General features: G+C 46.7%; 1 protein-coding gene across 4 annotated transcripts in view; it reads right to left on the minus strand.

Moving 5' to 3' along the window:
- NTRK3 (neurotrophic receptor tyrosine kinase 3) overlaps positions 1–27,911 on the minus strand; it is a 204,647-nt gene that overhangs the window by 69,923 nt on the left and 106,813 nt on the right. For all 4 annotated transcript variants that reach the window (XM_068203717.1, XM_068203718.1, XM_068203719.1 and 1 more), the window contains one exon: positions 20,855–21,043. In XM_068203717.1, the coding sequence (XP_068059818.1) occupies positions 20,855–21,043 (189 nt within the window). The remainder of the gene's footprint in view (positions 1–20,854; positions 21,044–27,911) is intronic.

Raw genomic sequence — 27,911 nt, forward strand, 5'->3', positions numbered from 1 at the left:
TGCACTACTCCTCACAGCATCTCTATCTGCCACAGCAGGAGCAATGCAGACCAGTTTTGTAACCGAGGGATGGAAACTGCTTCTGAAACAGCAATATAAATTGCTGTGGGAACGGATGAGAAAAGCAACGGGATGCCTGGCAAAAATGGGTTAAACAAAAATAGCAAATTAAGGGCAACAAGCTGGCCAAACATAACTCTGCTATCCACGCAGCTCACATTAGGCAAAGGAGCTTTGAGCTCTCTTCTGAGTTACAGCAGAATTTATGATATAAAGGAAAAGCAGTAGGAGATTCCAACAACAGTGTACATTTTATCTGTCTCTATGCGCAGATATGAAGCATGAATAGCATCAAAGAAAGCATGAAAACCATCAAGCCTGGCCCACATCCTGAGCAAAGGAAATAGCCATCCTTTTAGTCAAAGTCAGCACTGCTGTGTCTATATCCGAGGGGTAAGCAACACAACAACCCAGGTTTCCTGTCATGGATGGGTTCATCTGCTGGGCTAGGAAACAAAACCCTCTTTTTTCCCTTCCTCTCACAGCATGTAACTGGGTGAGATGCAACCCAGCCTAAGGCCTCTCTTGCAACAACAAAGCAGGTCACAGAAGCTCAGCAGGAACACACTGTGAGGCTCTCCCTGATGCTCTCAGCTGCAGTTAACAACATCATCTCCTCTACTATTCAAGGTAAAGTCAAAGAGCCCAGCTCTCCTCTCATTTACACCAGCCCAACAGTGTTGACCACAATGGAGAACCTTAAGCAAATTCAGTCCACAGACAAATTTCACACTGATACACAGACCTCAAGCAGATCTTCAAGTAGATTACACCTCTTCTTAGACTAGAAAGGCTCAGAGAGCTACAGAAATTCTTATAATCCTTCATTTTCATGTAAACAGGGTCCTTGTTCCTCTCCACGGCAGCTCACCTTGTATCTGTTTTCATTTTCCATGGTAAAACCTCTGGCATAAGTGTCTCCCACTTTAATCAATGAGATTTGACGTCACAGGAAACCTCTTGGGAATGTGCTAGATGGAGCTCTAGCTACAGCTTGTGCCATCTTTCTCGTGCTTTTCCACAACCCAGAATCGCAAACAGAAGATCGCAGCACTGCGAGTGTTTTGGAGGGCAGGGAAAGAAGGAGATGGGCTCAGAGCAAGAGAAAAGCAGAAGCAAATGTATCCAGAAGATCCCATTTCCACATAAATTTCTCTAATGTTTGGCTAGAGCAGCGGAAGGGGTAGGAGAATTCTGCAGGCACTCAATGGCCAAACAGCTTTTCCTTGAGGAAAGGGCAGCATTCACAGCTTTCCACGGGGTGAACTCTTGAAGACTTTGTAAGATTCACTAAACCTTTGGTCGGAGGAATTCTAGTATCCATTGTGTTTCCACTGTTGCCACCACTAACACAGGCCATGTCCATATTAGCCAGGATCACAAGTTTGTTTTCTCTGGAACTCTTTCATGGATGGAGTAGTTCCAAGATACTAAATGATGTAGCCTGATAGCTCAGGAGGCAGAGCTCCAAGATTCCCCACCAAGCCCCCTTAGGAAAAGCCCCAAAGTAGGAAAGCACTTAACAGGGTATAAAATAAAAAATAAGAAGGAAAAAAAAATCTATTTAAGACCAAGTATGACAGAAAAAAAAAGGGCTATTTTCAGGTCTGAGATGGCCTGTGATTTGAGCCAAAGCTACCCTCTTGTCCAGAGGCCAGTGCTTTTTCTTCAGCCTGCATGGAGGTGCAGCTATTTAAAGCCACTCAAGAGGCCCACTGCATGATGGAAAGCAGCCAGATCAGTTGGGCCTCATCGGTTTTGTTTTTGTTAGATTGAAGCCAGAGTATGTGAAATGACTTATAAGAGGACCAGGGAAGGGGGAAAGGCTGGGCACCCAGAAGTCTTGCCCACGACACACAGAGCTTAGTCTCTGTCTCATTTAAGTGGTAGTGGGTCACAGAGAAGGTCCCTGAGCAAGGAGAATGGCTCTTTTATCCCCTGAAATACCCACAGCCATGGAAAGACACGTGGCAAAACTCTCAGTGGTTACAGGTCAGCCATGAGAACACGCTTCAGGAAAGTGTTTGCAAAGTTGGTGGCAGCTGACATCGTGGGCATTGTCCAGCTGTTCCCCTGCCTCTCCCTCCCATTGTGCTTGCACTGACACATCCAGGAGCCTTCTCCTCTACCATTCTCACTGCTGGGAGGAAAAAAAAACCTGTCTTCCTGCCTCCACAAGTCCCCACTTCTCACCACTGTGCACTCTTGCTGCCTCTGCACTCCACAAAGCCCAAGGGACCTGGCATGAAAGATCCCATCCTAGCAAGTAATACATAATTTTCATCACTTTGGTTTTCAAATATATTCTTATGTCAATTTTAATTTTTTTTTCAAGTCAGCCCTCGGAGTGGTGCCAATTTAAGCACAGTGCACAGTGCTACAAGAGCGTCTTATTTCCACTTTGCCTGACAGGTATCTGTGTCCCTGTGACACTGCCTCTGTTCCCCACCTGCTTCAGATAGCAATAGTTACCCTAAGCATTTTACAGAGTTATTGAAACCACTGACTAATGTGCCCAGAAATGAATATCCACTGGGAAAGAATCTGGTTTGGGCTCATGTTCCTTAATTGCTGATTAATTCCAATTATGGTACAGTTGATCCACCAGTACCACAGATCACCACTTCAAAGAGCCAACCAGTAAAGGAAGCCCCTGAGTTAGAACAGCAACAGCTCTGTTTCAAAAGTTCTTTTCAGCTGGAAAGTGCTTCATAAACATTAATTTGTTATGCCTCACTCATTCCCCGGGGAGGAAGGAGCTGTTATATTTAATATACAGCCGGCAAAACGGTGGCACAAAGCAGGACCATGTTTTCTCCAAGGTCTTTAAAGGAAGCAGTGACAGTCCTGAACATCCAACAGGGAACAGCCTCAGCTCCAAGGCTCCCATCCTCTGCAGGAGCTCTGGGCTCTAGAAGGGGACAGAAGTGCTTGATAAAGCCAGAGAGCTAGGAAATCACAGCAGACATCAAGAAGATACACAGATGGTGGACAGGATTGCACACAACTGCTGCAGCCTGCAGCTGGGACCTCCCCAGCCCAGGCAGTGCCAGGGATGCTCTCCTGCTCTTCAGAGGATGGGAGGAGCTGATCAAGGCCCAGAATAAATCCTTGCTTGTTCGAATCTCTTTACTCTGCCATCTGCTCCAGCAACACCTTATGTCATCTAGAAAGGCCAGAGCTGCCCTCCAGGAAGCCCAGGAGCTGTACAAGCCCGAGAGTCTGAAGTGTCAGGAAGAACATCCTGTGGGAAAACACGATTTTGTGGAGTTTACAAACTGAGGATGGAAACTGAGGAGCACAGGAGATCTCAGCAGGCAAGGAGACACCGAGCACTACAGAGGAGCTGTAAATGGGAACAGGAAGAGCTGAGGGCTAAAACACAGTGAGAGCAGCAGGGAGTTTCGAGGAACAAGATTTTGTTGATATTTTTTAGGCTGTTTGGATGCTGTGTTGTCCGGAATTATTGTTCTTCATCTGTGTCTCTCCAGTGCTCCTACTCTGCTGATTGCTTTGGAAACAAAGCTGCCACCACAGTTCTTCAGCTCTTGATAATTGCCCCAGTAGATGGTTCTCAAAATAAGTTGTCTTCTGCACCAAAATATGTCAAAGGGTGTTATTATACTTCCCAAGGGAGAGCTCCCAGCTCCAGATTTTGTTTTGAGACCATGTCTTGGTATCTTTCAGCATTTCACAAGCTCTAAAACACACACCCCAGGGCACAGGGAAGGCTGGGGAAGACAGAAGAACATGGGTTTATGCTGATACTACGGAGCTCCTGTGGGACTATTTGGATAGTGCCAACCAAACGAGCGTCAGGTATTTGTGGCGGCCTTCGTTCTGCAGCAGGGGCTTTGCTCCCACCAAACATACATGAAACATGGTAGGTTTTTGCAAGAGAATGTATGAAATGCCTGGAAAGCTCCTTGCAGCCAGCAAAGCACTGAGGAGGTGAGTGAGGAGCCCTGTGGGAGGCTGCTGCTATGCAAAGATACCCTCACTCCACCCCAGAGCACAGGGTGAGCTTTGCAGACAGGGGAAGGTCTGGGCACAGCACAGCAAGGCAGCAATTCAGGATCTAACCCAAAATGTGTGTCTGCTGTTGATTAGGGGTCATCATTCAAAGGAGGGAGGAAGGATCAGGAGTCCCTTCTGACAAGCTTTTTCCAGCAAGTGGTCTTGCTGTGAATTTTTGCTCAAGCAATCAGCTCTGAGCTTAACAAACTACACGTCTGCCAGACCCTTCTCTGCCCCAGTTTCATTCTGGATCTGCAAATAAGTCTCCCTTTCACATCAACTCACCTAAATGCACAAGGCATTTAAAGCACTTGAGCCCAATCTTATTTCACACCACATCGCTCTCTGTAAGCCTTTGTGTGTCTGCCCCACTTGAGCCACTGGCATGTGCTGATCAAACATCAGCAGAGATCGGGGCAGTGAAGGGGCTGAGCTCGCAGGCCTCCAGGTGGGGAGGCACTGCACCATGGAAACTCCTGGGAATATGGTTATCCAAAACCTATTTTCCCTCCACTGGACGCTTTTATGCTTGAGAAAGAGGAAAACAACTTTACTTAAAAAATAAGGAAAATAAGTCTTTCCTCTTCTCCATCATCTATCAACAAAAATCCTACTTTCCACCACAGCTAGGACATCTCCCCCTCTATTTTAGCTGTTCCTTGAAGCAAGAACTCCCCACACCATGGCTAAAACATGCAAGAACATACACTTCTAATGGCACCTCCATATTTGTACATGCAACTAAATGTGAGAGATCACAGTCCACAGCCCAGAATTCAAACTCACTCTCAAAACCAGCCTGTGCACAGAGGAAACCAAGCTAAGTGATGCCAAAAGTGCCAACAGAAAGCAGGGAGAGTGTGCACACAACCTGCTGCATGTGGGACACGTGGGATGGCCAGGGGGGAAGCGTGAGAGGGAAGCAGAGAGGGATGCCACAGCACAGAGCACGTGGCAGGGAGCAGAGGAGTGCAGGAGAAGGGCCAAGAGCTCGAGCTCACACGTGTGGGGCTGAGAGCACAACGCTGCTGAACATTTGCTCTCACATTACAGATTTAATGGCTTTTAACAGGAGACTTTGTAAGCGATCAGGAATTGGAACAAAAGGAGCTGGGGGAATAATTATCCTAACCAGGGGAGCTAAAGAACATGGCAAAATCTGTGCTGAGCAATCATGCTAATTAAAGGCACCCAGAAGAATCAGGATAGAAACACCAAATGGTTTTCACTCTGCTGCCCTAATCCACTAACAGCCTCGGCACTTTGACTCCCACCAGCTGTGGGAAGGACGGCTCTGGGTGAGCTGTTTTGTAGCAATAAATGACAGAGATAAACAAGTGACACGGGGGGGTTGGTCCCCTCTGCAGTGGAGCCTGAAGCGATGCTTGGCCCGCCAAACCGAACAGTGGCTGCTTTGCACCAGCAGCCTTGGAGAGGACCAAATGCTCTCACAGCCTCCAGCTGAGCAGGAAAGATCCCAACACACTTCCCAGAAAGCAGAACAGCTGCTGGCAACTACCAGCATGAGGCTGAACACAGCCCACAGCCACAAGCCTGGTCCTTTCGGGCTGCTCAGCCCTGCTGCGTGACTGCCTCTGCAGGGAGCTGTGTCACACAGCTCAGCACACTGGTCTGTCCTGGGATGTGTTCCCAGTGCCACACCAGAGCTCTGCCAGCATTGACTGTGCTGCTCCCTCGTTTGCATAGCTTCAGTGATCACAGGGCTGGGTCTGCTCAGATTTGGCTTTCAAAGGTAAGGATATCTATGCAGGAGGCACCATCCTGATCTTCTAATGCTTAAAATTCCAGCTGGGGTTCTTGCCATGCTAGCATCAGAAAAGCAACAGCTAACATTGCAACGTGGGCACATTTTCACCCAGAAATGTGGAGACTTCATAAGTGTCTATGTTGTAGAGGAACAAAACGAACACTAATGCTTCAGCAGACTAGAAGCTTTACAGACCCAAATAACAATTCCCATGCATTCAGCTAGTGCAAAACCCAATCAGACTCCTCAAGTAGCTTCTGAGCCTTGGTCTGATGGGGATTTCAGGGGAATATCTTCTTCAGATAGACCTGAAGTGCAACAGGACATCACATGCCAAGGTAGGTGGGTGCAGAAACACAATTAACAGAACAAAACACAGAGGGGTGAAATCACCCACTGAGTACAGAGAAGTCTCTCTCTGCCCTTCCCAACCTCCAAGAGAAGGTTCTCCTCAGATAACTGCTTGGGTGACATGTGAGTCTCTTCTCCCCAGCAGCGCAGACCTGGGTTTTGTTGCAGTCACCTGCATTGGCGCAGAATGAGAGCTGTGCTGGGGAGGTGGGGAGGCAGAAAAACCAATGCTAACAATTAGCATCAAGTAACAGCTTTCTATTTAAAAAAGGTAGGTTTTTTTGTTAATCAACAGGTCCATTAACATGGAGCAAATACCTCTGTAATGGACACCCACAGGATCACAGGCTGAACTATTTGTGTGCAGCATCTTTTGATTGATTCACCCTAAAGATCATCAAGTAAATGAGAGAGGATGTAATACTTCTGCAGGAAACATTCCGCAGCGGATACATTGATTGCAACACTCAGCCAGCTGCCGTGTGCCAGCCTCTTCTTAAAGAAACTTCATATTTGATTCTCTGATTAAATATTTTGAAATGGAGAAAAAAATCAGGCCTAGATTTGTGCTTCCTTCATGGAACCTGGTATTCTTCCAAGGAGGATCACTTGAGTGACCAATGTCCAGTCTCCTCCCTCTCTTCCTGTCCTCAAGATTTACGATTCTATTGCCTTGGTCCTTGTCCAGCCACAGAGACCACTGCCACTCCACTGCCTGGCCTCTTCCCACTAAATCCTTGGATCAAGACAAGAGAGCCTGTTTGGTGGCACACCTGGAGACCTGTTGATTTATTCATTCAACCACTAAGTGCATTTTGCCTTCCAGTGCCTCTCTGTCTCCTCCTCTCTCACCACAACAGATCCATTTTCAGTCAAAAGCCCACTGAAAGCCCAACAGGACAAGAAAAGACAGGGCTGAGAAGGAGGAATACCCTGAGACAAATACAGAGTCAGAGAGTCCAGGACCCATGAGGAATTAACAATGAAACAATCAGCTGAATAATTTGCCCCAGCAGCAATCCCATCCAGCATGGATGGCCCTGGAGCCAGAGCTGAGAGCTTGTGCTCTCTGCAGCTTGCAAAAGCAAGTTCTTTTTCCACAGACCAAATCCCAGGCTGACACCTCCTTTATGAGCTGCTGAAAACCACCATTTTCTGGACGAGCTCTGCAAAAACACAGTGACACTTCCAGCTTATGAGCAAGCCCTGCCACCGCTCACGGAGTCAAAGCCGTGCTGAATGAGAGCAGCAGGGCCAGGAGACTGCTGGCAGCTCTGCTGAAGGGACGTGCTTATTTCACATGCAAATGAGCCACACAAATTGAGACCAGACCCTCCTTCTCCCCTCTGAGCTACCCTTAAATCACAGAGGCGGAAGGCAGGTGAAGGGTCATTGAGGCAGGAGAAACTCAGTGGTACAAGGGACCGAGCATCTAATTGGAGACAAAAGGAGAAAGCTGAGCACTCACCCAGGGCCCACAGGCAGACACAGCTAACCCTCCCCTCCTGAAATAAGCTCCATCAAGTGAGTTGGATAAATGACTCCTTGAGGCTAATCAGCGGTGCCAGCACCTACCAATGAGGGCCCTTCTCTGCTGTAGCTTCCATCCTTTCTCTCCTTCAGCACCATCAGGAAAATAAATAAATAAAACAAGCCTGTAGGTCCCATCCAAGCTGAACTACATGGGCCATTACAGCCGAGCAACAAGGTAAGTGCTGCAGGTATAGGCTCGGCTGTGGATTCTGGGCTCCTGCCTCCTCTTCCCTTCTTTTCAAAGAAAATAAAATTGAGTTTGCATTGACTACTGAGAAAATGAGACAACATTATACAGGACACGACCCTCTGCAATCAAATTAGAACATTGCAACACCATAGCCAGCATGGAGTATGTAGCCCTGATAGGGTATAGGATCAAGAAGAATGATTTTATGCAGTAAACATTAAAACACAAAAGGAAAATTAATCATATCAGGACACCCATCATAACTAGAATAAGAAATAAGTTTGGAGTGGCACAACAATCAGCACTCATGTCTTGGGGCTTCCCTCCCAAGTCTTTCTTGTGTTCCCACTCCAACTGGCCAGACACTTCTCAGTGCTGGTCATTAAAGACATGTTAGAAGTTGGGAAATATTTTTGCCACTTACTGCACAACTTCCTCTCACCTCCTTCCCCAGAGCTCTGACAGTTCTCAAGACAGTAAAGCCACTGTTCACAGAGTTTCCAGCTGTGGCCCAAGAACAAAACACCCGAGGGTGTTGATTTCAGGGGTGCTCAGATCTGTTTAGATACAGGACCAGGTACAGCAGCAGGGCTGTTCCTCACTGTTCCAGGACTGTGGGCATGTAGGTCTGGAGCCTGGGCTTTGTGCAACCTGGGGGGAGAGTTCTGTCACCCTAGCCTGGTCAAAACCCGGTTCAGCCAAACTCCTTCATGCCTGTGTCACCCATCAGGCAGAGGAGTATGCACCCAGTGTATTCATCCTGCTAGCTGTGGGAAGGAGGACACAAACCTTCCTTGATTTACATACCACTGTAGCAGCGGTTTCCCAACTGCATAATGAGTACATTTACTTTGGCTAAGCCAATTCTCCAGAGATGAAGAGATGGAAAAAATAATCGAAACAAACTCTGATAGAGTTTTTGATTAAGTAGCTGATGATCAATAAAAGTTATCTGCGAGGCACAGAGTGTTAATGAGCTACCATTCCTGTATCAAAGAAACATCTGAGCCCACGGTCCCTGCTCCACACAGCCCACAGAGGTCAGTAAGACCTGCTCCTCCTGGACTGACAAGGTGAGAACATGGGCTATGGAGTCCACTGGTCTGACCTGCCTTTATTCCTGCTAAAAGGGTGATGGTGGAAGAAAGATGAGAAATAACCTTAAAGCAGGATGTGGCTAGAAAGAGAGGAATGAAAAAGGTTAACAGCCTGACTCAGACTTGAGGTGCTATGTTTGGGGGGAAAAAAAGAAATTGAAAAGGCATTCATAGCCTTCTCAGACAGTTCAATTTATTTAAAGAGGCCTTGGAGCTCTGCAGCTTTAACACCAACACCTCTACAACAGGGGGCAAGAAGAACCAGCCAGTGGGGCTACCAGCTCCCTGCCACCAGTGATGCAAGGCACAAAGTGACTCACACCACATCCTGTGATTGCTATCCCCTTATCATTTCCCCCACAGCAATGTCATTGCAAAAAAGGTGTTAAATCACCATAGTTCTTAATATCTTAAATTCATCCCCAAAGATTCTAAAGCATTAAAGAGTGGACTTTATAGAGAATTTCTCATAATAATGTAGCCACCTGTTTAATAGCACACAGCAGCAAGGCTACACAAGGGTTTCAGAGAGCAAGTGGAAAGGAGAGCATCATATTAAAGCTACAGAGAAGAGACAGAGGCTCAGATCAGCAGACATAAAATATCACTACCTCTGCCTGAATTTAGCTATTTCACTGTAACTAATCATTTTGCTCTTCTAGAAATGTCTGGAGAACTGTTAGTGACCACAGGGAGCTGCTAGGATCTTTGTATTACATTTCCTCCAAAAGTTCCCTCCTCTGACAACCCAGCCCAGCCTGCCTACAAAAGGGATTTGTTTTCCCAAAACCCACTTAGCCTTCCTGTCCTTAGAGGGTCTAGGGAAAGCTGAGAAAAAATCAGCAGACAGGATACTTGTTCTGAAGTGTCCCACAGGGAACAGAGGGGATGAACAGCACATTAGGATTTCTCCCCCAATTTCTCAAATTCTCACAGAACTGGAGTTTGCAATCACCCTCTGCAGAGCCCATGTCAAGACAGATCATTAATACTACTCGACACTGAGGATCTCTTGTATTAAAAAAGCACAGCAATTACTTAGTTCAAATCTCTATATTATTCATAAGATCTATATCTATCATGTGGTATTTACACTGCTATGGGGAAATGTAATAAATAAGGCAATAAGTGTTTCCTTCCTCCAGGTCAAGATGAAAGTCTGCATCTTAGAGAGCAGTGCTCTCCTTGGGCAGCCAGGCTCATATCCCAGCCTCCCTGCCCAATTCCTGCAGCCAGGGACTAAAGCCAAGTTGAAAAATGACTGCTCTTGCTCTGAGCCCAGCATTCAGGTTCCAACACACTCCAGTGAAGCCAGCCAGGAGGCCATGCCTAGGTGGCATGAGACCTGCAAGGAGGTCTTCTCTTCAGAAGTAGTCAAGAAAGCAAAGCAGAACATGTTAAGATTGTAGCATGGCCCCTCATGAAGGTGGAAAGGGAGAATTTGATCTAAGCTATCTGGAAAAGAGCAGGAAAGGTTCAGAATTGCCATTTTCTGGGATCATGATATGCAGCTGACAGCTCCAAGGATGTGTTTATCCAGCTAAACCCCTGAATCCAAAAGACTGGCTGTGAAAGGACTTCAGGTGGGGACTCATAAACATGCAACATGGTCCAGTGGGCTGAACATGGGCCAGGCTGTTAGCTGTCAGCAACCTGGCGTGACCTTGAGCAAATTGATGTCTTTCCAGCTGCCTCTCCTCATCCATAAAATGGAGATGAAGATGCTCAGCAGCCCCTTGATGGGCTGGAAGGAGAAATGCCTCTTTCCAGGATATAGTAGAGATACAACAAGCCAGGTTACTTCTCCTCATTAAGAAGAGGATAAAATCTATCCCATGCCTCAGATACTCAGCTGCCTGCTGTGCTCTCAGTAATGTTCCCCTGACATTTGGGCTCTGCTGAGATCTGGCACAAAAGCAGAACAGTCCCACCCCACCCCATCTCTGGGATTTGCCCAGAATTTATTTTTAACACAGCCTCAGTGTGAACATTTGTGTTGGGATTTGTATGAACTCATGCTGATCCCTGCCTCTGAGCTCGTCTCACCCTGACTGTGCCAATAGCCGGGACTGTCAAGAGAACAGACGGCACAATCTCCCCCACCCTCACCAGGGGTCTCACACGAGGCAGACCCAAAGCCTCCCACCTCATTCCACATGTAGGAATCTTTGGGCAGCCACCTCAGATGGAGCCATTCCTGCTGTCCAGGGGAATTAACTCATTCTAGAGCAAAAGACATGTTAAACAAGACCCTAAGCTGGGCTTAAAATGACCTTTCGAAATCATGCAGCCCCAGCTAAGTCCTTTACTTCCCTGGTTCTGGAATGTGACCAATGGGATAGAGCAGGAGCCATGGCCTATCTGAAAGAAGACTTGGAAGATTGGGCTGTAACTTTCTGGTATTCCAAGCCCTCAGGTATAGCTTGAAACACAAGGTCCTTGCTCCTTGTGTTTCCTTGCTCCTCCAAGGACCTGATGGCCACCACCTCCCTTGCTCAATGCTCCTCATCAATTACAGCACAGAGACATAAAATGACTGATACTTTTAATACAAAGAGCCTGTCATTTATTTATTAGCTGGCGACAGGCCCTGCAGTCCTGGATGGATGCATTATAAATCAGCTGCATTTCTAACCATTAAAAATTCATCCAATTCATAATGTAGGATGCCTATAATTTCCTTATTAGTGTTGAGTGTGAAGGATTTTTCTTTCTCCTCCCTTGGCTCTTTGCTTTCCAAAGATCTTGCTCATCTGAGGATTAGCTTGGCTTAATCCTGCAAGAGGGAGGTGGAGGGGTGAGAAGGGCTGGGAGAAGGGAGACAATGACTAAAGAAATTTTGTTCCAGTGTTTTCTTCTAATTGCAACTTGCCATATATACTTAGGAGACTTAGCTGTCTCCTGTCACACTTAGGGGAGCAAGAGAAACTGCTTGTCCTGAATTTAAGATATGTTTGTATTGTAGGAGAAAAAATATTCCCTTTTATCTCACAAAGGGAAAAAGAGTATGGTGGTTGGACAGGGAAGGATGATGTAAAACCTGTTAAAAGTACAAGTAAGATAAGAACAGGTGTCAAAACATTATAAACCAGTGCATTTAAAATAGATCAAACATCTATGAGATTTATATATATAAATAGGTAGGTATAGTAACCTTCAGACTCAGTGCTCTCATTCAGTGAGGAAAAATAGGTTAGTAGGCCTGAAACAAAGGTGTGACATTTTTACAGACCCACAGTGGTGACAAAAAACTTCAGGTGCTGATGCAGCATCAGCAAAGGAACTTGGAACGAGCATCAGAAAAAGCTGAGTCTACATGAAACTGTAAATCATCACTTAATTTGAGTACTGCATCCCATGTTGACCAGGCTTGGCTGCAGACAGCAGGACAGCCTGGTCCTTGGTGTGGTACACACAGAAATGTTCATGCTTTCACTGAGTCCCAGTTTGTTCCCATCTCTTAAAGCGATGTATAAAGGGAGGGGCAGGGAGAGAGGGCTTGAACAGATTCAAGCCAGCCTCAGCACTAGGTAACTTGCAGTGTGTTTAGGAATGAGTATGCAGGAATCTAAGAATGGATTACACAATAAACCCTGCCTTAATGGAGACAAGCCCAGGCATTGAGAGCAATCCTCACATGCTGTGACTCCAATGTACTTTTCACCTCGAGATTCTTGCACACAAACCTTACATCAGATGCACATGGAAATGGATTGACTGGGTTCTCCAATGGATATGTTCACTTCAGCAAATCACATCTGGTTCAACAAGGCCAGTGCTTTACTCTCAGCCACGGTGAAAACCAACTGCTTCAGGTCAGGGCTTTGGGAGCACACGAGCAGAAGTGGTGCTTTCCTGAGCAGCAGCACCTTCCGTCATCCCACTGACCCACTCCCTGTCTGCACCCACCAACAAGAGCAAGACAGACTGCAGGATGTTGAGGTGGACTGGAAGTGTCCAGCAATTTAAAGTGACAATTTCTGCATTTTTGTTATGTGAAGCAATCCTGCTCTGCTCCATCTGCCCTGTGCTGCTGGGAGCCATCTCTGCCCACCCCATCTCCTCAGAGCCAGCCACCACACAAGACTGGGAAACAAAAGCCTCCTTCCACACAAGAAACTTTTTAGGCAGAATATTTTTTTACATGGGTCTTTCCCCAGGTTTCAGGACTGAATGGGACGTTTTAGGCTGTTTAGCCCAAAAGCAGCACTAAGGTTTGGGGTTTTTTTAACCTCTACTGATGTGCAGGTTCTCTGCTGCATTCTGGGTTGTTTTTCTTGTCCCACAGGGCAGCACCACTAATAATGTTCCTGCTGTGTGTGTGGTCATGCAAAACTGCTCCAACTCCTAAACAATAGCAGCTATTTTTAATTAGGAATCACAATTTAACCAGACAATGATCAAACAATGAGAGCCTGCAATCTCCAAACCAGAGAGACACCTCCTGTCTGATCACAGTGAGGCCCCACACACTTCAGAGAGATTTTAAACCTGACAAAGAGCCTGGGGAGACTAAAAAAATCACAACACAATGTCCTTGCAAACTCTGGGAACTCCAGGTTCCTTCGAGGCTACTCCATGGCCAAGTACCACAGGCACATCCTCTTTACCCCAGGAATGCAGAAGTACCCCAGCTGCCAGACACTTTCCCAAAAGCCAGTCATTATAAGCCACAAAAAACTCATTCAAAAACAAGACAAATGTTTAAATGAGGGCCAAAAGAAATCAATTCCACCACTCAACCCATACACACATACACACAGTTGCTATTTTTACAGTGACCCACAGCAAAATTCACACAATCCACGAGCCATTAGGAGGACACTCTTGACACCCGGGCTGCCTGAGTCTGCAATAGCCTCAGGTGGAGCACTGTGTTGCTACCTCTTGTCTTGCAGGGATGAAACCACACCCGTGAGGAGTGCTGGCTGTCTCTGGCACAGACACTTCCTTCAGGTTTAAGCACACCACAAGCACAAAATGGATAGGGAGAAGCACCAAGACCCAGACACACAGCTGGTAACAGAGGGAATGTAAACCTGGTTTTATCCCTATTGTGTCCCACTCCTCTCACCCTGCCACGATGAGTCTGGACTCGTGCCAGACCATGGTTGAGTGGACAGGGACAGTGTGGGAGTGAGGGTGTGGAAGCCAGGGAATGCTGCAAGAGGAGTGGGAGGGTGTGAGCCCCTGTATGAGATGAGCAGGGGGCTGGATGTCAGGTGGAATGTCAGGGTGTACATACACATCCTCCATGAGATGCTGCATTCTTGGGCACTCTGGTCCAACCCAACTGATGCAGGGATGAGGCTGCCAGGGAAAAAGAGCAGCCTGCTGCACTAGAGCCACTCCAAATCCAGTAGGAAAACAGGTCAGGACCTCCTCTCATCTGGCTTGTTAAGTTCTTGACAGTTCACACATCACAAGCTCCCTTCCTGAAATTGCCCCAGGTGAGCCAACCCTGCTTCCTGGCCCCACAGACATCAGGATTAAACAGTCCAATGGGGATGCTTTTATGCAGAGGAGAAAGCAGAATTTTGTAAGAGAAAACATTTCCCTGTCAACCCCTTGACGTCTGTATCCAGCAGTCTCTCCGCAGGCCGGTCACCATCAACAGCCCAAAGCCACGTTGATCTCGATTTAAGGGTTTCTCTTCCTCATGGATCTTCACCACCAGGAGCCAATGTATCATCACTCAGCTGTGCTGCCAGTGTCACTTCCCCATGCCGGGGCTGGAGCCTGCTGGTCGCCCTTTGAGCCTGGGTGTTGTTACAAACATCTCCAGCAAACACACATTAAAGCAACAGAGAATAGATCTAAAATCCAAACAGCAGCAGGAGGTGATCATCCTGTGCTCAAACAGGTCAGGTGCCCATCCCATCTGGAGCAAGCGGGGCTGCACTGCTGGCTCCAGCAGCTCCTCCTAAAGCAGGCAGGCACCAGGCAGAGCCACGCTGCTTTTCTTCCTCATGGTACAACCACGCAGACAACATCTCCAGAGCTGGCTGAGGGGTAAGGTATAGGCAATGGATCTTGCCAGCCTTTCCAAAACATCCTGAAAAAACCTCATTTCTGTAGTACCATCACAGCAGGAAGGTCTGAAGTGTGAGACTGCAACTCAAAGTGCAGGTGCAATAGGTGGGATGGGCACTCCACTTCTGCAAAAGTAGGTTGGACTTCTGGAAAACATGGATGTTTCTTCCACTTGCTCTTTCAGGGATAGAAGAAATGATGCAGAGCAGAAAATAGCCCCAGGCAGGAAAACTGAGAGCTGGGAAGGTTGGCTCGAGTCCCACTGTCCATGGTATGTCTCCTGTTGGTCAGATGTTGCAGCCTGGGCAAGGAGACAAGAAGCTGATTCTGGGCACAGGAGAAGTTCAGTTCTCCTCTGGTGGGGGACAGAAGCAGTCATTTTGGTTGCTCACACATTTCTTCAGATACCTACAACACCTGCTCTGGGAACAGCCAGCCAGAGCCCACAAGGCTTCTTCAACATCCAAATCTTTTGGAGGATGTTCACATCAACACTTGGAGCTCAAAGCAGTTTCCACAAGAGCCAACAGCAAACCAGAAGGAAGGGAAATTTGGAGGCAGAAGGTCATTGCAGAGACCCCCAGTGCCTTCAACTGTTGGCAGCTGAGCTCTGAGGTCAGGGCTCTTCCACAGTCCCCAGCCACAAGCTCAGGTTTTGCTATGAACAATGAGGAGACACAGCAAAGAGTAGCAAAACACACATAAATGAGTAAGCAGACTCTCACAGGTCCTTGTTAAAACCCTTAAAATACCTCACATGACCTGAGTGAGAAGGACAAGACTGTAAGACCATGAGAGCTCCAACATAGAAGAGTCTTCACCCACAAGTACCTACTTCAGAAGAGTAATGGGAGCTGGGTCCTTCTGGAGAAGAGCCTGGGGACTTCATTTCAGAGGAGACAAGAGGAAAAAAATAGTTTGGAGAAACAGCAGAGCTCTGTGTGAGGGACTGAAACCCCTGGAGCCTAGCCCCAGGCTGGGCATGGGGAAGCAGAGTGCTGCTGTCACTTCACCCTGTGCTCCACATTTATATTACATAAAAAGAATATTTGACAAATTATCTTATCCCTGGGAAAAAAAAAAAAAAAAAGGAAAAGTTTCTTTTCCACTACCAACTGTTTCAATTTTCTTTTTTAGGCAAATAAAATTGCAAGCACTTATGACTTCAGTTTTATGTTGTTGCTGTTTTTGGTAAAAATGGGACCATGAACTGACCAAAAATAGAAATGCTGCATACTTTTTATCTTCCCATGCCCAGGATGAACAAAACATACTAGGCAAACAAAAAAAAAATTTAACAGTTCTAAGGGTAAATATCCTTTTCATTTTAGTTTTCGAGATCTATTGAAAGCAGAGGTAAGAAAATCTATGTTTAAGAAATATGAGTTTTGAAATGACCACGATGTTCCTTTTAAGCTGCACTGAAATAAAAGATAAAGACAGGGTACTGAGTGAAAGAGTGCTGATGGTGCTTTTATTGTGTGATTTGCCTTGTTTTTTTCTGAAGTACTTCTTTTTAGCCGATTACCACGTATTTACAGTTAGTGTAATTATATCTAATTACTTAATTAGCATGAATACGTGTAATTACTAACTTTGAATATGTAATTATGTCAGGGCAGCCTGTAATAAATGAGGTTGAAAAAACCCTCATTAGGACTCTACGAAAGGACGGCTGCTCCACCCGTGTGGAGAATGCATCCCAGTCCCCAGACTGCGCCAGTCCTGGAAAACACAGCCAGCTCCAGTTGTGGCTGGCAAAAACCTCCCCCAAAACCAAAGAATTTGCCCCAAAAGTTCAGCTTCACATTACTTGTTGCAACTGAGCATCCAGTGCTGGGATACAGGTGGTGATCTGCCCCCCAGATCAATTTTCTCCATCAGGGTTTGGATTTTTTTTCTCCAATTTGTATCATTCTCCAGAAGACCTGTTTTGTTAGATGAGAAATACAAGGGAACTGAACAACTCCAAAACTGTGCTGTGGCATTTGAGTAAAGCTCAAGAGATCAGATCCAAGAACTAATCTGCATCTGATGCATTGTGCTTAGAATTAATTACTATTTAATTACTATTATTAAAGTAAAACAACCTTCCAAAATGTTTCTTCTGAAACATTACCAACACTTCACCACAGAAATCTCCAGCTACTCATAATTACAAAACTTGAATTTTGGGAAATCAAATCCTGAACTTCAAGAGAGGGAGATAACATAAGAAGCTGCTATTACTGCCAGGCCTGCCCAGAAGGACAAACAGCCAAATTCTGGCCCCAAATGGGGGTAGACTGAATCATGTTTTGCATTACCAAAACCTCTGACCATAGGCTGATGTTATGTAGTCCTAAACTCTCATCCTCATCACTTTCTCTGCCCACTGTGCTTGCCACAAGTCCCATTCTTCTCCTCTGATCTGTTTATTTCCAGATATAGAGGTGCAAACTCATCACAACCTGTTGCTCTTTGCCAAGCAGATATGAACTTGGTTTCCCTTCCATGTGGCACAAGATAGGAGAAAAAGGTAGTTTTAGCCTATTCTTCTGAAATCCACTTGTGGTTGGACTGTCCATGTTGCCAAACTCTTTTCTTAACCCTCCAGGTAGGGAGGGTTAAGAACAGCTGAAGCAAGGCCAGGATGCAAACCCAGGATGACCCAGAGTTACAGCACAGAGATGGGGGAGCATTTCTCAACAAATAAATGCTTCAACATGAGAAAACAGGGTGGTGATGTCTTCCGTGGCTCTTTGAGAACCACTCACCCAGGAAGGGAAAGAGAATTCTGAGTCAAGCTTGTCCTCCCTCTGCATTAAGGCAGTAACAGAAACACGGTAAGACAACTGCAAAAATCCCAGAAAGCCAGAAGTGAGGGCTGCTTCCTGTGCCCTTCATCCCATCAACACGAGGACAGCACATTCCCATTGAAAAACACGTCTCTGTCTCCTTGAGGACACATTAAGAAGAAGATCCCATGGGACAGCACTGCACAGAGAGAGCAAGAGGCCTCCAGCTCCACAGGCAGGGAGCTGCTCTCCATATTTCAGCTGCAATTCCATTATGCAGAGCTAAGTGGCTGGGAATAAACATCCCTCATCCCTGCGTGATAAGTGATGCTTGCTAGTATGGAGGGTGACAGAAATCTATATCACATCAATGTACTATTAATACTGCATTAAGCATAGAGAGTTTGCTCCCCTCGCTGCAGCACAGCAATGGGTATCTGCGTGTCCTCGACCCAGGCAGCATCCAAGAGCACAGGGATGCTTGCAGGAGGAAGGAAGGAGAAAAGCTTCATGTTGGAGAAGGGAAATGCTTGCAGAAGATGTTGCTCTAGCAACAGCTCAGTGCAAAGGAGAGATGCTGGGTGTCACGGAACACCTTTGCTCACAGCTGGGCAGCAGCTTGGGGGAGGTGGTGGAGTGGGGAGTTTGCATCTGTACAGGCTCGGCTGGGCATATAGAGGCATTCCCCAGCCCAGAGGAGTTCTCTTTAGAAGTGACAGCAAAGGGAGAAGTGTTTGTGTCCAAGCTCTGCACAGGGGGAGGGAAAAACCCTCCAGCATGACAACCACAGGGAGAACAGGAGCAACAAATATTCTCCAGCCCAGGCTTATGTTGAGTAGAGCACATCAGATCAAACAAACCCCTTACAGCAAAAGCTCCCCAAAGCATGGTTAATTTAATAGGTGAATTATGAAACTTTCCAGCCTCAAGCAAAGCCACCAGTGAAGCCAGAAGTTTTGACCAAGTTAAAGCCTGGGGACTAACAGACAAAACACACACCAAATTCAACTCCACCTGAGGACTCAGGGACTGGATTTTGCCCCATGAATAACAAATAAATCTAAAAAAATTACGGTTTTCAACATGCAAGTACCCAGCTGTAGTTTGCCTCTTATTATCCCCGAAAGGGAGTACCAGTGTTGTGGGGCTTGGTTTCAACCTCACTGCCTTGCTGTCCTGGTAAACCTGGAGCATTCCCTCCCATGGCACCCTTCACAGGAGAAGTGCCTCCAGATGCCACCCAAGCATCTCTGTGCACCCTTCAGATCCTACTCAAACAGCTCAGTGAAGCTCAAAGGTCAAATCCTGCTGTGAGTGACTTCCCCTGCAACCCACCCAGCTCTGTCAAGTCCCACAGGGCAAAGGCTCAGAGCAAAACTTAATCCTTTGAGGTTTAAGCTCTGCTGCTCCACAGACTCAACAGCACCCACGTCTTGCAATGGTCGGCATGCAGATTAAAGAGATTTGAGACAGCACAGGAGGGAAAAGAAGAAAAAGTAAAGCAGGGGAGCCCTCCCTCCCAAGCCATCAGAGTCTGTAAATCATTTTGAGATGAGGTGCTATAAGAAATGCAAAATACATAATTAACAGCACAGAAAATCCATGCTACATTCAGCTTCTCCACTCCTGCCTAATCACCGCCCTCCTCCTCCCCTCTCTACAAACAGACCAAATTTAGCACATTAAAATGAAAATCAAGGGGAAAGCCAGGCACGTTCTTTGGGTACATCCCATTGCTCTGGCAAGTGAAGGATGGTGCTAAGGGCTTGGACACAAGCCAGCAGGACCCACGAGGGTGCAGAGTGGGGACTGCCCAAGGGATACCTCCATGGGAGCAGCAGCTGCAGCTCCCCTTCCCCCGATGGAGGAATGGAGGCCAGGAGCAGCGTGCTGCTGCTGAGCACTCAATGCCACATGGCTTCCTGCAGACTGGGAGATGGGCCTTCTCCCTGCTTGCAGGGGCTGAGTTCTGTCTCCTGCACCTGTGAGTCAGCAGCAGGCAAGGGAAGAGCAGAGGTGACATCAGCACAGCACTCCCCGCTTCTGGCTGGGCCACAGAGATAGCCCAAGCTGAGGGCTTTTCACCTTTTGTTTTGCAGGACTTTTATTTTTCCAGTTCTACCTGGAACCAAGAGACACCAAAAGGATGTGCAATAGCAAGAGAGGAATGTTACCCAAACCTCCTGCATTGCTCAGCTTGCACCTCAGAGCTGGTAAGAGGCCTGGGAGAGCTCAGCTACTGCCTGTGAGCTGCATGCTGGGGAAGGCTGCATCCCACCACTCGCGTGGGAAGTGGTGCAGGACTCCCAGAAAAGCATCCTTTTACACAGCACTTTTCTTTTATGCTCAGAATTTAGAAACAGCAAGTGGAGAGGGACACTTGATCGCCTCCTGCTAGTCTAATGAGCCCAGTTCATGACCCAAATTTATACATGAAAGATGCAGAAGCTTTACAGAAGCCCATAAAAACAAGACATCCAGCATCTAAAATTCCTGGAGACAAAGATAGCTCCAGGCATCTGCCATACCTATGCCAATGTATCCTGAGCTTCCCCCTGGCCCTTAGGGGAGCCAAAGAGGCAGCCCCCATGACTGGGAAACTGCTGGAGGAGGAAGGGGAGGCAGGTCCTTTCCCCAGCCAAGCAGGGGTCACATCCATCCCCATGCTCCCAGGGGGCTCTTGCTCACACCTGGGACCTCATGCTTGGAGCTGATGAGGAAGAGCCCGGCTTGGAATGGCACTTTCAGGCAGGGGAGGAGGGAAGGTGACGGGTGGGTGGCAGAGGGAGGGTGAAGGGAGGTGAAGGTGAGAGTGGAAAGTCTTTTCTGGAAGCATCTACATGTATGTTGTGATTTCTGAGACCTGAGATTCACTTTGGTTTCTGGACCATACCAAGACCCACTCTCCTCAAAAACCTCCTTCTCTTCTTCCTCATCCTCTTAACCTCTTCCTCCTCGCCCTCCTTCCCCCAGCCCCCCAGCCCATCCCCCAGCCCCCGCGGGGGCAGTGGCCGGCTCGGGCACTCACACGTGTCTGGCTTGTGGCAGTTGTGACCTTGCCGGAAGTACTGGGGGTTCTCGATGACGGGGATGCGGGTCATGCCGATCACCACCGTGTCCGGGCCAGCGTCCAGGGACGAGGGGGTCGTGATGCCATGGTTGATGTGGTGGAGAGGACTGGCTGAATCCTCCTCTCCGCTGATCACTGCCACGGGACCTGCAAGCAGCACACACAGCCGTCAGGGACAGCAGAGGACAGGGGAACCGTGAGGCCTGTTAATCACATGCTCATGGGTTGCTGCGGGTTGGCAGCACCACCGGCCCGTCCTAGCATTCCTGCCAGTTGTCCCAAATCCAGGTTTAGTTTCTCTGGGCAGCTCACAGGTAGGGAAAACATCTTAAATTTTCCTTCCTGGCTTTGAGGTACCAGGCTAAAAATCCCAAAGGGTTAAGCAGCTACAGGTGACACTGCATCAGAGGTGAGTCATGCAATAAGTCCTCTCCTAAGGCTGTCATGAGAGAGCAGTTGTTGTGGTGCCTGTATACTCTGGCATCACAAGTTTGGCAGAAATCATAACCAGGCTTAGACTGAAGAAATACCAACCCCAAAGAGTTAGTTCACCTCAAATCCATATTTGTGACCTGTCTGTTGCCCAGTGTGTTGCCCATCTTTTTGCCCTCCTGCAGCTTCACCTGAGCAAACTCTCCGAGCCCTTCAGTCAGGCTGATGCCTACAGGGACCCACAATGTACTGGAGCAGATACTGCTCAGCTCAGGCTCACTCCCACCACCACCACCACAAATGGCAGCATCTTCCCCTTACCCTCTTGAGTCCCAAAATTCACAGCACCATCAGGCGAGAAAATGAAGCAAAGTGGTCACACATGCAAGACAGGAGCAATGGAAGGCTTCTATCCCTTATGTTTTATTTTGGTATTAGACCTTCTAATGCACGTTGCAGCCATTCCTGCTGCATTGGTGTTGGACAAGGTAGGGATCACAGTGAAATCTTGCATGAGACGTTTCTAATATTTTAACACAGGAAGAAAATCCACACTCAACAAGTGACACTCCTTTTCTCCTGTCTGTATGCTACCAGGGACTACCAGAAACTCAAGTAAAAAGGAGCAGAGATGCTGCAGTTAGGCTTTCAACTTATTCAGAGAAGCCAGCCTTGTACCTACATTGCATAAAAAATGCTCATCTCCCATCAGTAATCTGCTTCTAATTGCACAATTACTTTATTATGTAGCACTGGCAACAAAGAAGGGACTCTTCAAGCCATTTTACTCTCCAGAGCTACTGGGAGGATGAGGCGAACACAGCTCCATGCAGCCATTCTGCCTGCATTAATCTAGTCTAAAGGCTGCTCATTTTTGGAGCTTCAAGTATTGTTTGCTCTTCCAAGTGGGATATAATAAAGTTATTGTGTAATTAGCAGAGTCTTGGCAGCTGTGACAGGTGTTTTAGTCACGAGAAAAAAAGCTCTCGCCCTTTACTGTGAATTCCTTCTGGCAGGTTCTGGCTTTTTTAACATTACTCCCCGGGCTCGCGTGACTTTCCAGCTCTTGAGGTGCAAAGGCAAAATTCAGCTCTTGATGCAAGATGCCTCTGTAGGGGCTACACACGGTGTATTTCTCCAAGCACGAAAAGCAAATGGGCAATTTTGGTTTGAATTACTTTTGTTCCTTTACAATGTCAATTCACTGCAGACAAACCAGGATGACTCGGTTTTGTATGATGTGCACATTCCTTCAGCCACACCCTGCACTGCTGGCCAGCCCAGCTATGGTGGGGAGGGGAGAACTCTGCATTTCAAAGTGAAGTTTAAAAAAAATCATAAAAATATCAACTGGTATAGACTGGTGTAAATAATCTGAGAGAAGACCATAAAGATCTCCCTTGCAGCGAGAAAAGTTATTGAGGGCTTACTGCTTTCCTTAAGAAGCCTAGGCATTGCTCCAAAGAATGGCACCTCATCAGGCAAGGGGATGTGAAAGGCCTCTCTGGTGAATAATAGCCAGGCTGGACGAGACTCTGAGCAGACTGGTCTCATGGAATGTGTCCCTGTCCATGGCAGGAAGGTTGGAGTAGCTGTTCTTAAAGGTCCCTTCCAACCAAATCCATTCTGTGTTTCTGTGTGAAGGAAGTTTTCATTGCCCTCTATTCTGAGAGCAGAAACCACACCTTTGCGCCAAGGAGCAAAGAGGAAGTAACCAACCATGGAACAAACACCAGGCTGACACAGACCCTGCTGAGGACCTGCTTCTCAGAGACTCACAAAACCCTGCCAGCATTTGACCCCTGCTGTTCTTGCTTGCTCACCACCTCCTCATTTTTAGGGAACACAGATGATGACAGTGTCCCTCTAGCACAGGCAGGTTGAAAGGACATGGCTACATCTAAAAGAGCAGGGGACAATCCAGAAGGCTGAGTGCTTGAGAAAGTAAGCACAGTAAGCATCTATTAGCCAATGTTCTCGTGGCCATTTCCCAGACAATAAACAGACCCAGAGTTTGACCTTTACACTCCACAGGGTTGGGTTTTTTCTGACCTCTTAGGAGGACTTTCTTCAAGAGTTATCTTAGTTTCATGCCCCAAACACATCCAATATCTTTGAGGCAAGAGGCAACTACATCTCAGCTGATCCACAGCTGCATCCACACTCCTCACAATGTTGTGTCCCGTGAATGGACTCAGCCCCTGAGTCATCCAGCTCAGGTTGATGTCACCAAGCTTATACATTTACAAGACCTACCAACCCCCAAAAGCCTCAGAGCTGAACTCTGATTCTCCATCTCAACCCCTCCTCTCCAATCCCTCTCCACACTTCTGCAAAAGTGGGAAACTCCAAGAACTGCAAAGGCAGAGGCACCACAGGGAGAACACAACATGTAAAGTGTATTCTACCCTTGCAGTAACCCAGGGACAGTTTACTGCCTCCACCTGGACTTCCAGGTCTTGAAAAAACTAAAATAAATCACATTCCCAAGAGACCTAAGGAACACTTACAACAGACTCACTGCATTAGCCTTCCAGCTTTCCAAAACAGTTCTGGTGATTGTAGGCACTGATTTGACATGCCCTAGAACATATAATTAATCCAAATATCCTCTAAAGGATATAATTTGATTAAAGGCAATTTTCCGTTGAGGACTTCTCCAAGTTTCTCCTATTAGGTTGTGGATCTTTTGGGTGTGGTGGGAGAGTTTAAATCTGGACAATAATAATTCCTACAGCCACAGTCATGCTGCTTTATCATATTAACTCTCTCATTCCCATCTCTTCTAGCTGATCACTGCTGAGATCCATTTTCCTCTAAGCCCACAGCCCCTCTGTTGTCATTCTGAGACTCAGACAGGTGCTGGACTCACTGGGCAAGCCTGAGACAAACTTTAAAAACATCGTGGATATCAAACAGCCACCAATCACTTTTATAGGTGTGACTATTGCCCTGACTCAAAATACACTCTGCCATTAGCAATTCCTAGAAATAAAGCAGCTACCTAAACTTCAAATTTTTAAATCTATCTTGGCAATAACATATATTTTTGCTTTTAAATAGGCAAAGGGATTCAGTTTTCTGATGCATACTGCTGACGAATGGCTTTATTTGGAAGAATTCTCACTGGTTTCACCAGTGCATTTTCCAGGTAAGGGTAAAGGAAAAAAAATTAAGCAGAAAAAAAAAAAGAGTGCAGATTTTAGAGATTTAGCTTTACCTTCCATTTGACAGGGAAATGTGCAAAGAGAGATAGAAAAGAAGACAGTTTAATATAGTAAAATGTATAATAATAGACAAAGGGTAGCTTAGAGTAATTCTTAACGTACCATCATGTGATTTTAAAACATATAAAATATTTCAGAGCTTTTCAGAACAGTGATGCAGTAGCTGTTTTTGTGAATAACTCAGCTTGTGTTATGGACAAATGCACTATGGATATTAAGTATAAAAAGGGTCTATTTGTTAAAACTTTAAGAAGTCCACGTCCATTCTGAGCGTTGGACCTGTTACAGCTGTACTCTGAAAGGCTGGCTCTCCTTCCTTCCAAGCAGGGCTCTCACCAGCCTCCACACTGCCTGGAGGACACAGCTGAGCTGTTTTCCATGCTAACCCCATGCAGCTTTACTGACAAGGAGGCAATACCAGCAGCAATGATGGAGGCACTCCATCACTCTTTTTCCCTGCGAGGAAAGGCTGGGGAGATGTTTAGGGCTGCCCAGGGTTACCCCTGAGGGAAGGAGCAGCCCCTGCTCCAGCCCCTTCACGATGCCAGTGGGAGAGTCAGCCACAGCGACCTGGAAATCAGGACCAAATTCATCTGATATTCAACAAAGAGCAGTGAGGCAGCTTGGAAATGTTACTTTTGGAAACGCCACAGGCAGCAATTCTGTTCTGCCTTGCCTCCCACATCTCCTCTACAGCCAACTCCTCTTTCCTGAGAAAGACACCTCACTCAAACACCTCCACTCCCAGGCTCATCTCCACCCTCTGTTCTCCCCCAGGCTCCCAGCCAGGCTACACTCCATCCATCCATCCATCCATGCATCCATCCATCCATCCCAGCAATGTTCCACCCTAATATTATCATCTCTGCAAACACTCCTCCAGGTTCCCCCAAAATCTCTGCTTTTCATAAAATCTCTCATTCTCTGTTCAGCACTGCTCCCCCCTGGCTAAACTAGAGTTTGGCTTGGTGTTTACCTTCACCTTCCTGTTTATCTGGAAGCTCTGTGAACAGGATATAGCTTTCAGTCTATTTCTGTGAATTGTCTAGTTCATTCACAGTCTTATACAGACAGCTTGTTACTCATGAAAAATAAAGCAAATAATAATAGTAATAAACAGCTTAGGGACCCCTGTTTGCAAGAGCATATCATAGTGGGAAATTATTTATCAAGGCTAAGAGCTATACTTTACGATAAAACAGGCTCAGGAATATACTGTATAAATAACCATAGATTAGAGAAGATAATGGTCACTTCTCACATATTTGTAACAAAATGAATGCCCCCAAGGCACACAGGTGAAGAAACAACAAAAACTCCAGCTTGGCATTACAGTAACCTCTGCAAAGCAACAAAAGCAACTGAAGGTGAAGAAAACATGACATCTGAGGGAAAACTGAAAGAATTATGCTTTGTGTTCAGAGGAGAAGACTGAAGGGACACGTGATAACAGCCTTCAAATATGTAAAAGGTTGCAGCAAAGAGAAATATAATAGCTGTTCTCCACGTCCACTGGGGATAAAACAAGAAATAATAGGCTTAAATTGCACTGAGGGAGATTAGAGTTTGAATGTTCTCCCTGATGCCTTGCGGTACGGCTGGTTGAGCACTGGAACAGATAACCCAGGGATGCTGCAGGGGTTCAGCCACTGCCAGGCTGGGGAGGGAAAGGTTAAAGAAACTTCTTTCAAGGACAGTTTATCTACAGGGAGTGATGCTGCTCAGAGCCCTCACAGGCTGCAGCACTTTTTACCTGGAGCCAGAGCCCTCAGCATCTTCCCTTTCTGATGCTTCCAAAGAAACTCCAAGGAGGGGCCTCTGCAGTGCTGCAGACTAGTTTGGGCAGCATTAGAGGCACTGTGGGTGTAGCACTGGTCTCCAGCATGGTTTCAGAAAGGACAACTCCCTGCACATCCCAGGCCAAGTGCTCAGGACAGAAACCAAGTATGCTGAGACAGAGAAGAGAGATGTGAGTACTCAGGGCCACGGGGCAATCCCCTCTCCCCACCCACAGCTCTGGGAGCTGTCATGCAGAACACCATTTTTTGATCAAAAATGATCACTGCAAGAGCTAATTGTGCCATCTCCACTTTCCTTTGTAATATAAAGAAGCCATATAATTAACCTACTTAATTAGGAACTGTATATGACCCATAACTAGAAAAAAAAAAGCTCTCCTAATAAAGTGGGTCACCATGCATTGTATAGCAAGCGCTGAAGCAAACCTCATTAAATTTCAATATATAGTATATAAAATTCCTTCCTCCTCTGACTCCAAACCCCTGTTGGCACTTCCATATTTCCCCAATCATAGTCTTAAATTCTGTTTTTCAAAAGGTCATATCACCACCTGGCAAGTAGATAATTCCAAGACTACATCTCTCAGCCCAGCTTTACAACTCAGAGCTTCACACACGCACATAAACAAGGGTAAAAATAACCTCCAACTTCAGCTTATCAGGAAAATAAACAAGTTTAAAAAGAAATTCTAAAAGACTGCCAACCTTTTGTTGGAGCTGAAATCAACCCACACCCCAGGGCTGATCTCTGCACCAGCAATGAGGGGAACTGAAACTCATAAAAGAATAAGCGAAAGAACAATAAATACAATTAAAAATCCAGCCATGCTCAGAGCAAGATTGCATTTACTGTCTCATAAAGAGAGCCTCGTCCTTTCAGGCAAACAAAAGAAAATCAATTTCTTAATTTTTATTGACAGATGGGGGCACAGAGCCAAGGCAGAGCTTGGTGCCTAGGCAGGGCCTGTTTGGAGCCAGCCTGCCACGGCTCCAGCTTGTTCTCTGCCCTCCTACAATGGGAAGCAGCCACTTCTTATCCCCAGAGTCACCAGTCCCAGCCACAGGGTGGTCTATCATGTCGCACCTCTTCCCCTGAACCACAGCAGACCCCTCACTTGTGTAGAACTGTGTTTTTTCCAGACCTCCCTCCTAATTCCAGCACTCGGCGCCTTCTTTGTCGCCATCACCTCAACCATGTCCAAGCAGCATTTCCCACATCCATACAGCCCAATTCCATCTCCATGTCCCAAATCCACCCCAAGCTATCCCCGCACAATGCCAATGGACCTGGAGGGCATTGCTGCAGAGGCTGGCTGGAACAGCACAGCCCCTGCTTGAACACCACTGTGGTGGCCAAGGAGCTTCCAAAGGTGCCAATCCCTTCTCTGCCATAGCTCAGGGCACACAGACTCTTCCATCAGCTTTTGGTGAAACACTACATATAAAAAATCAAATCCTTGAGCTTTGCAGGCAGATCTGAACTCTTAAAGGGATAAACTCCAAATCCTCAGCTTCCAGCCTCTCCAGTAAAAAAGGCAGGAGCAAACTGCAATCCCT

The sequence above is a fragment of the Anomalospiza imberbis genome, chromosome 13 (genome assembly GCF_031753505.1).
Source record: "Anomalospiza imberbis isolate Cuckoo-Finch-1a 21T00152 chromosome 13, ASM3175350v1, whole genome shotgun sequence".
Lineage (NCBI taxonomy): Eukaryota > Metazoa > Chordata > Aves > Passeriformes > Viduidae > Anomalospiza > Anomalospiza imberbis.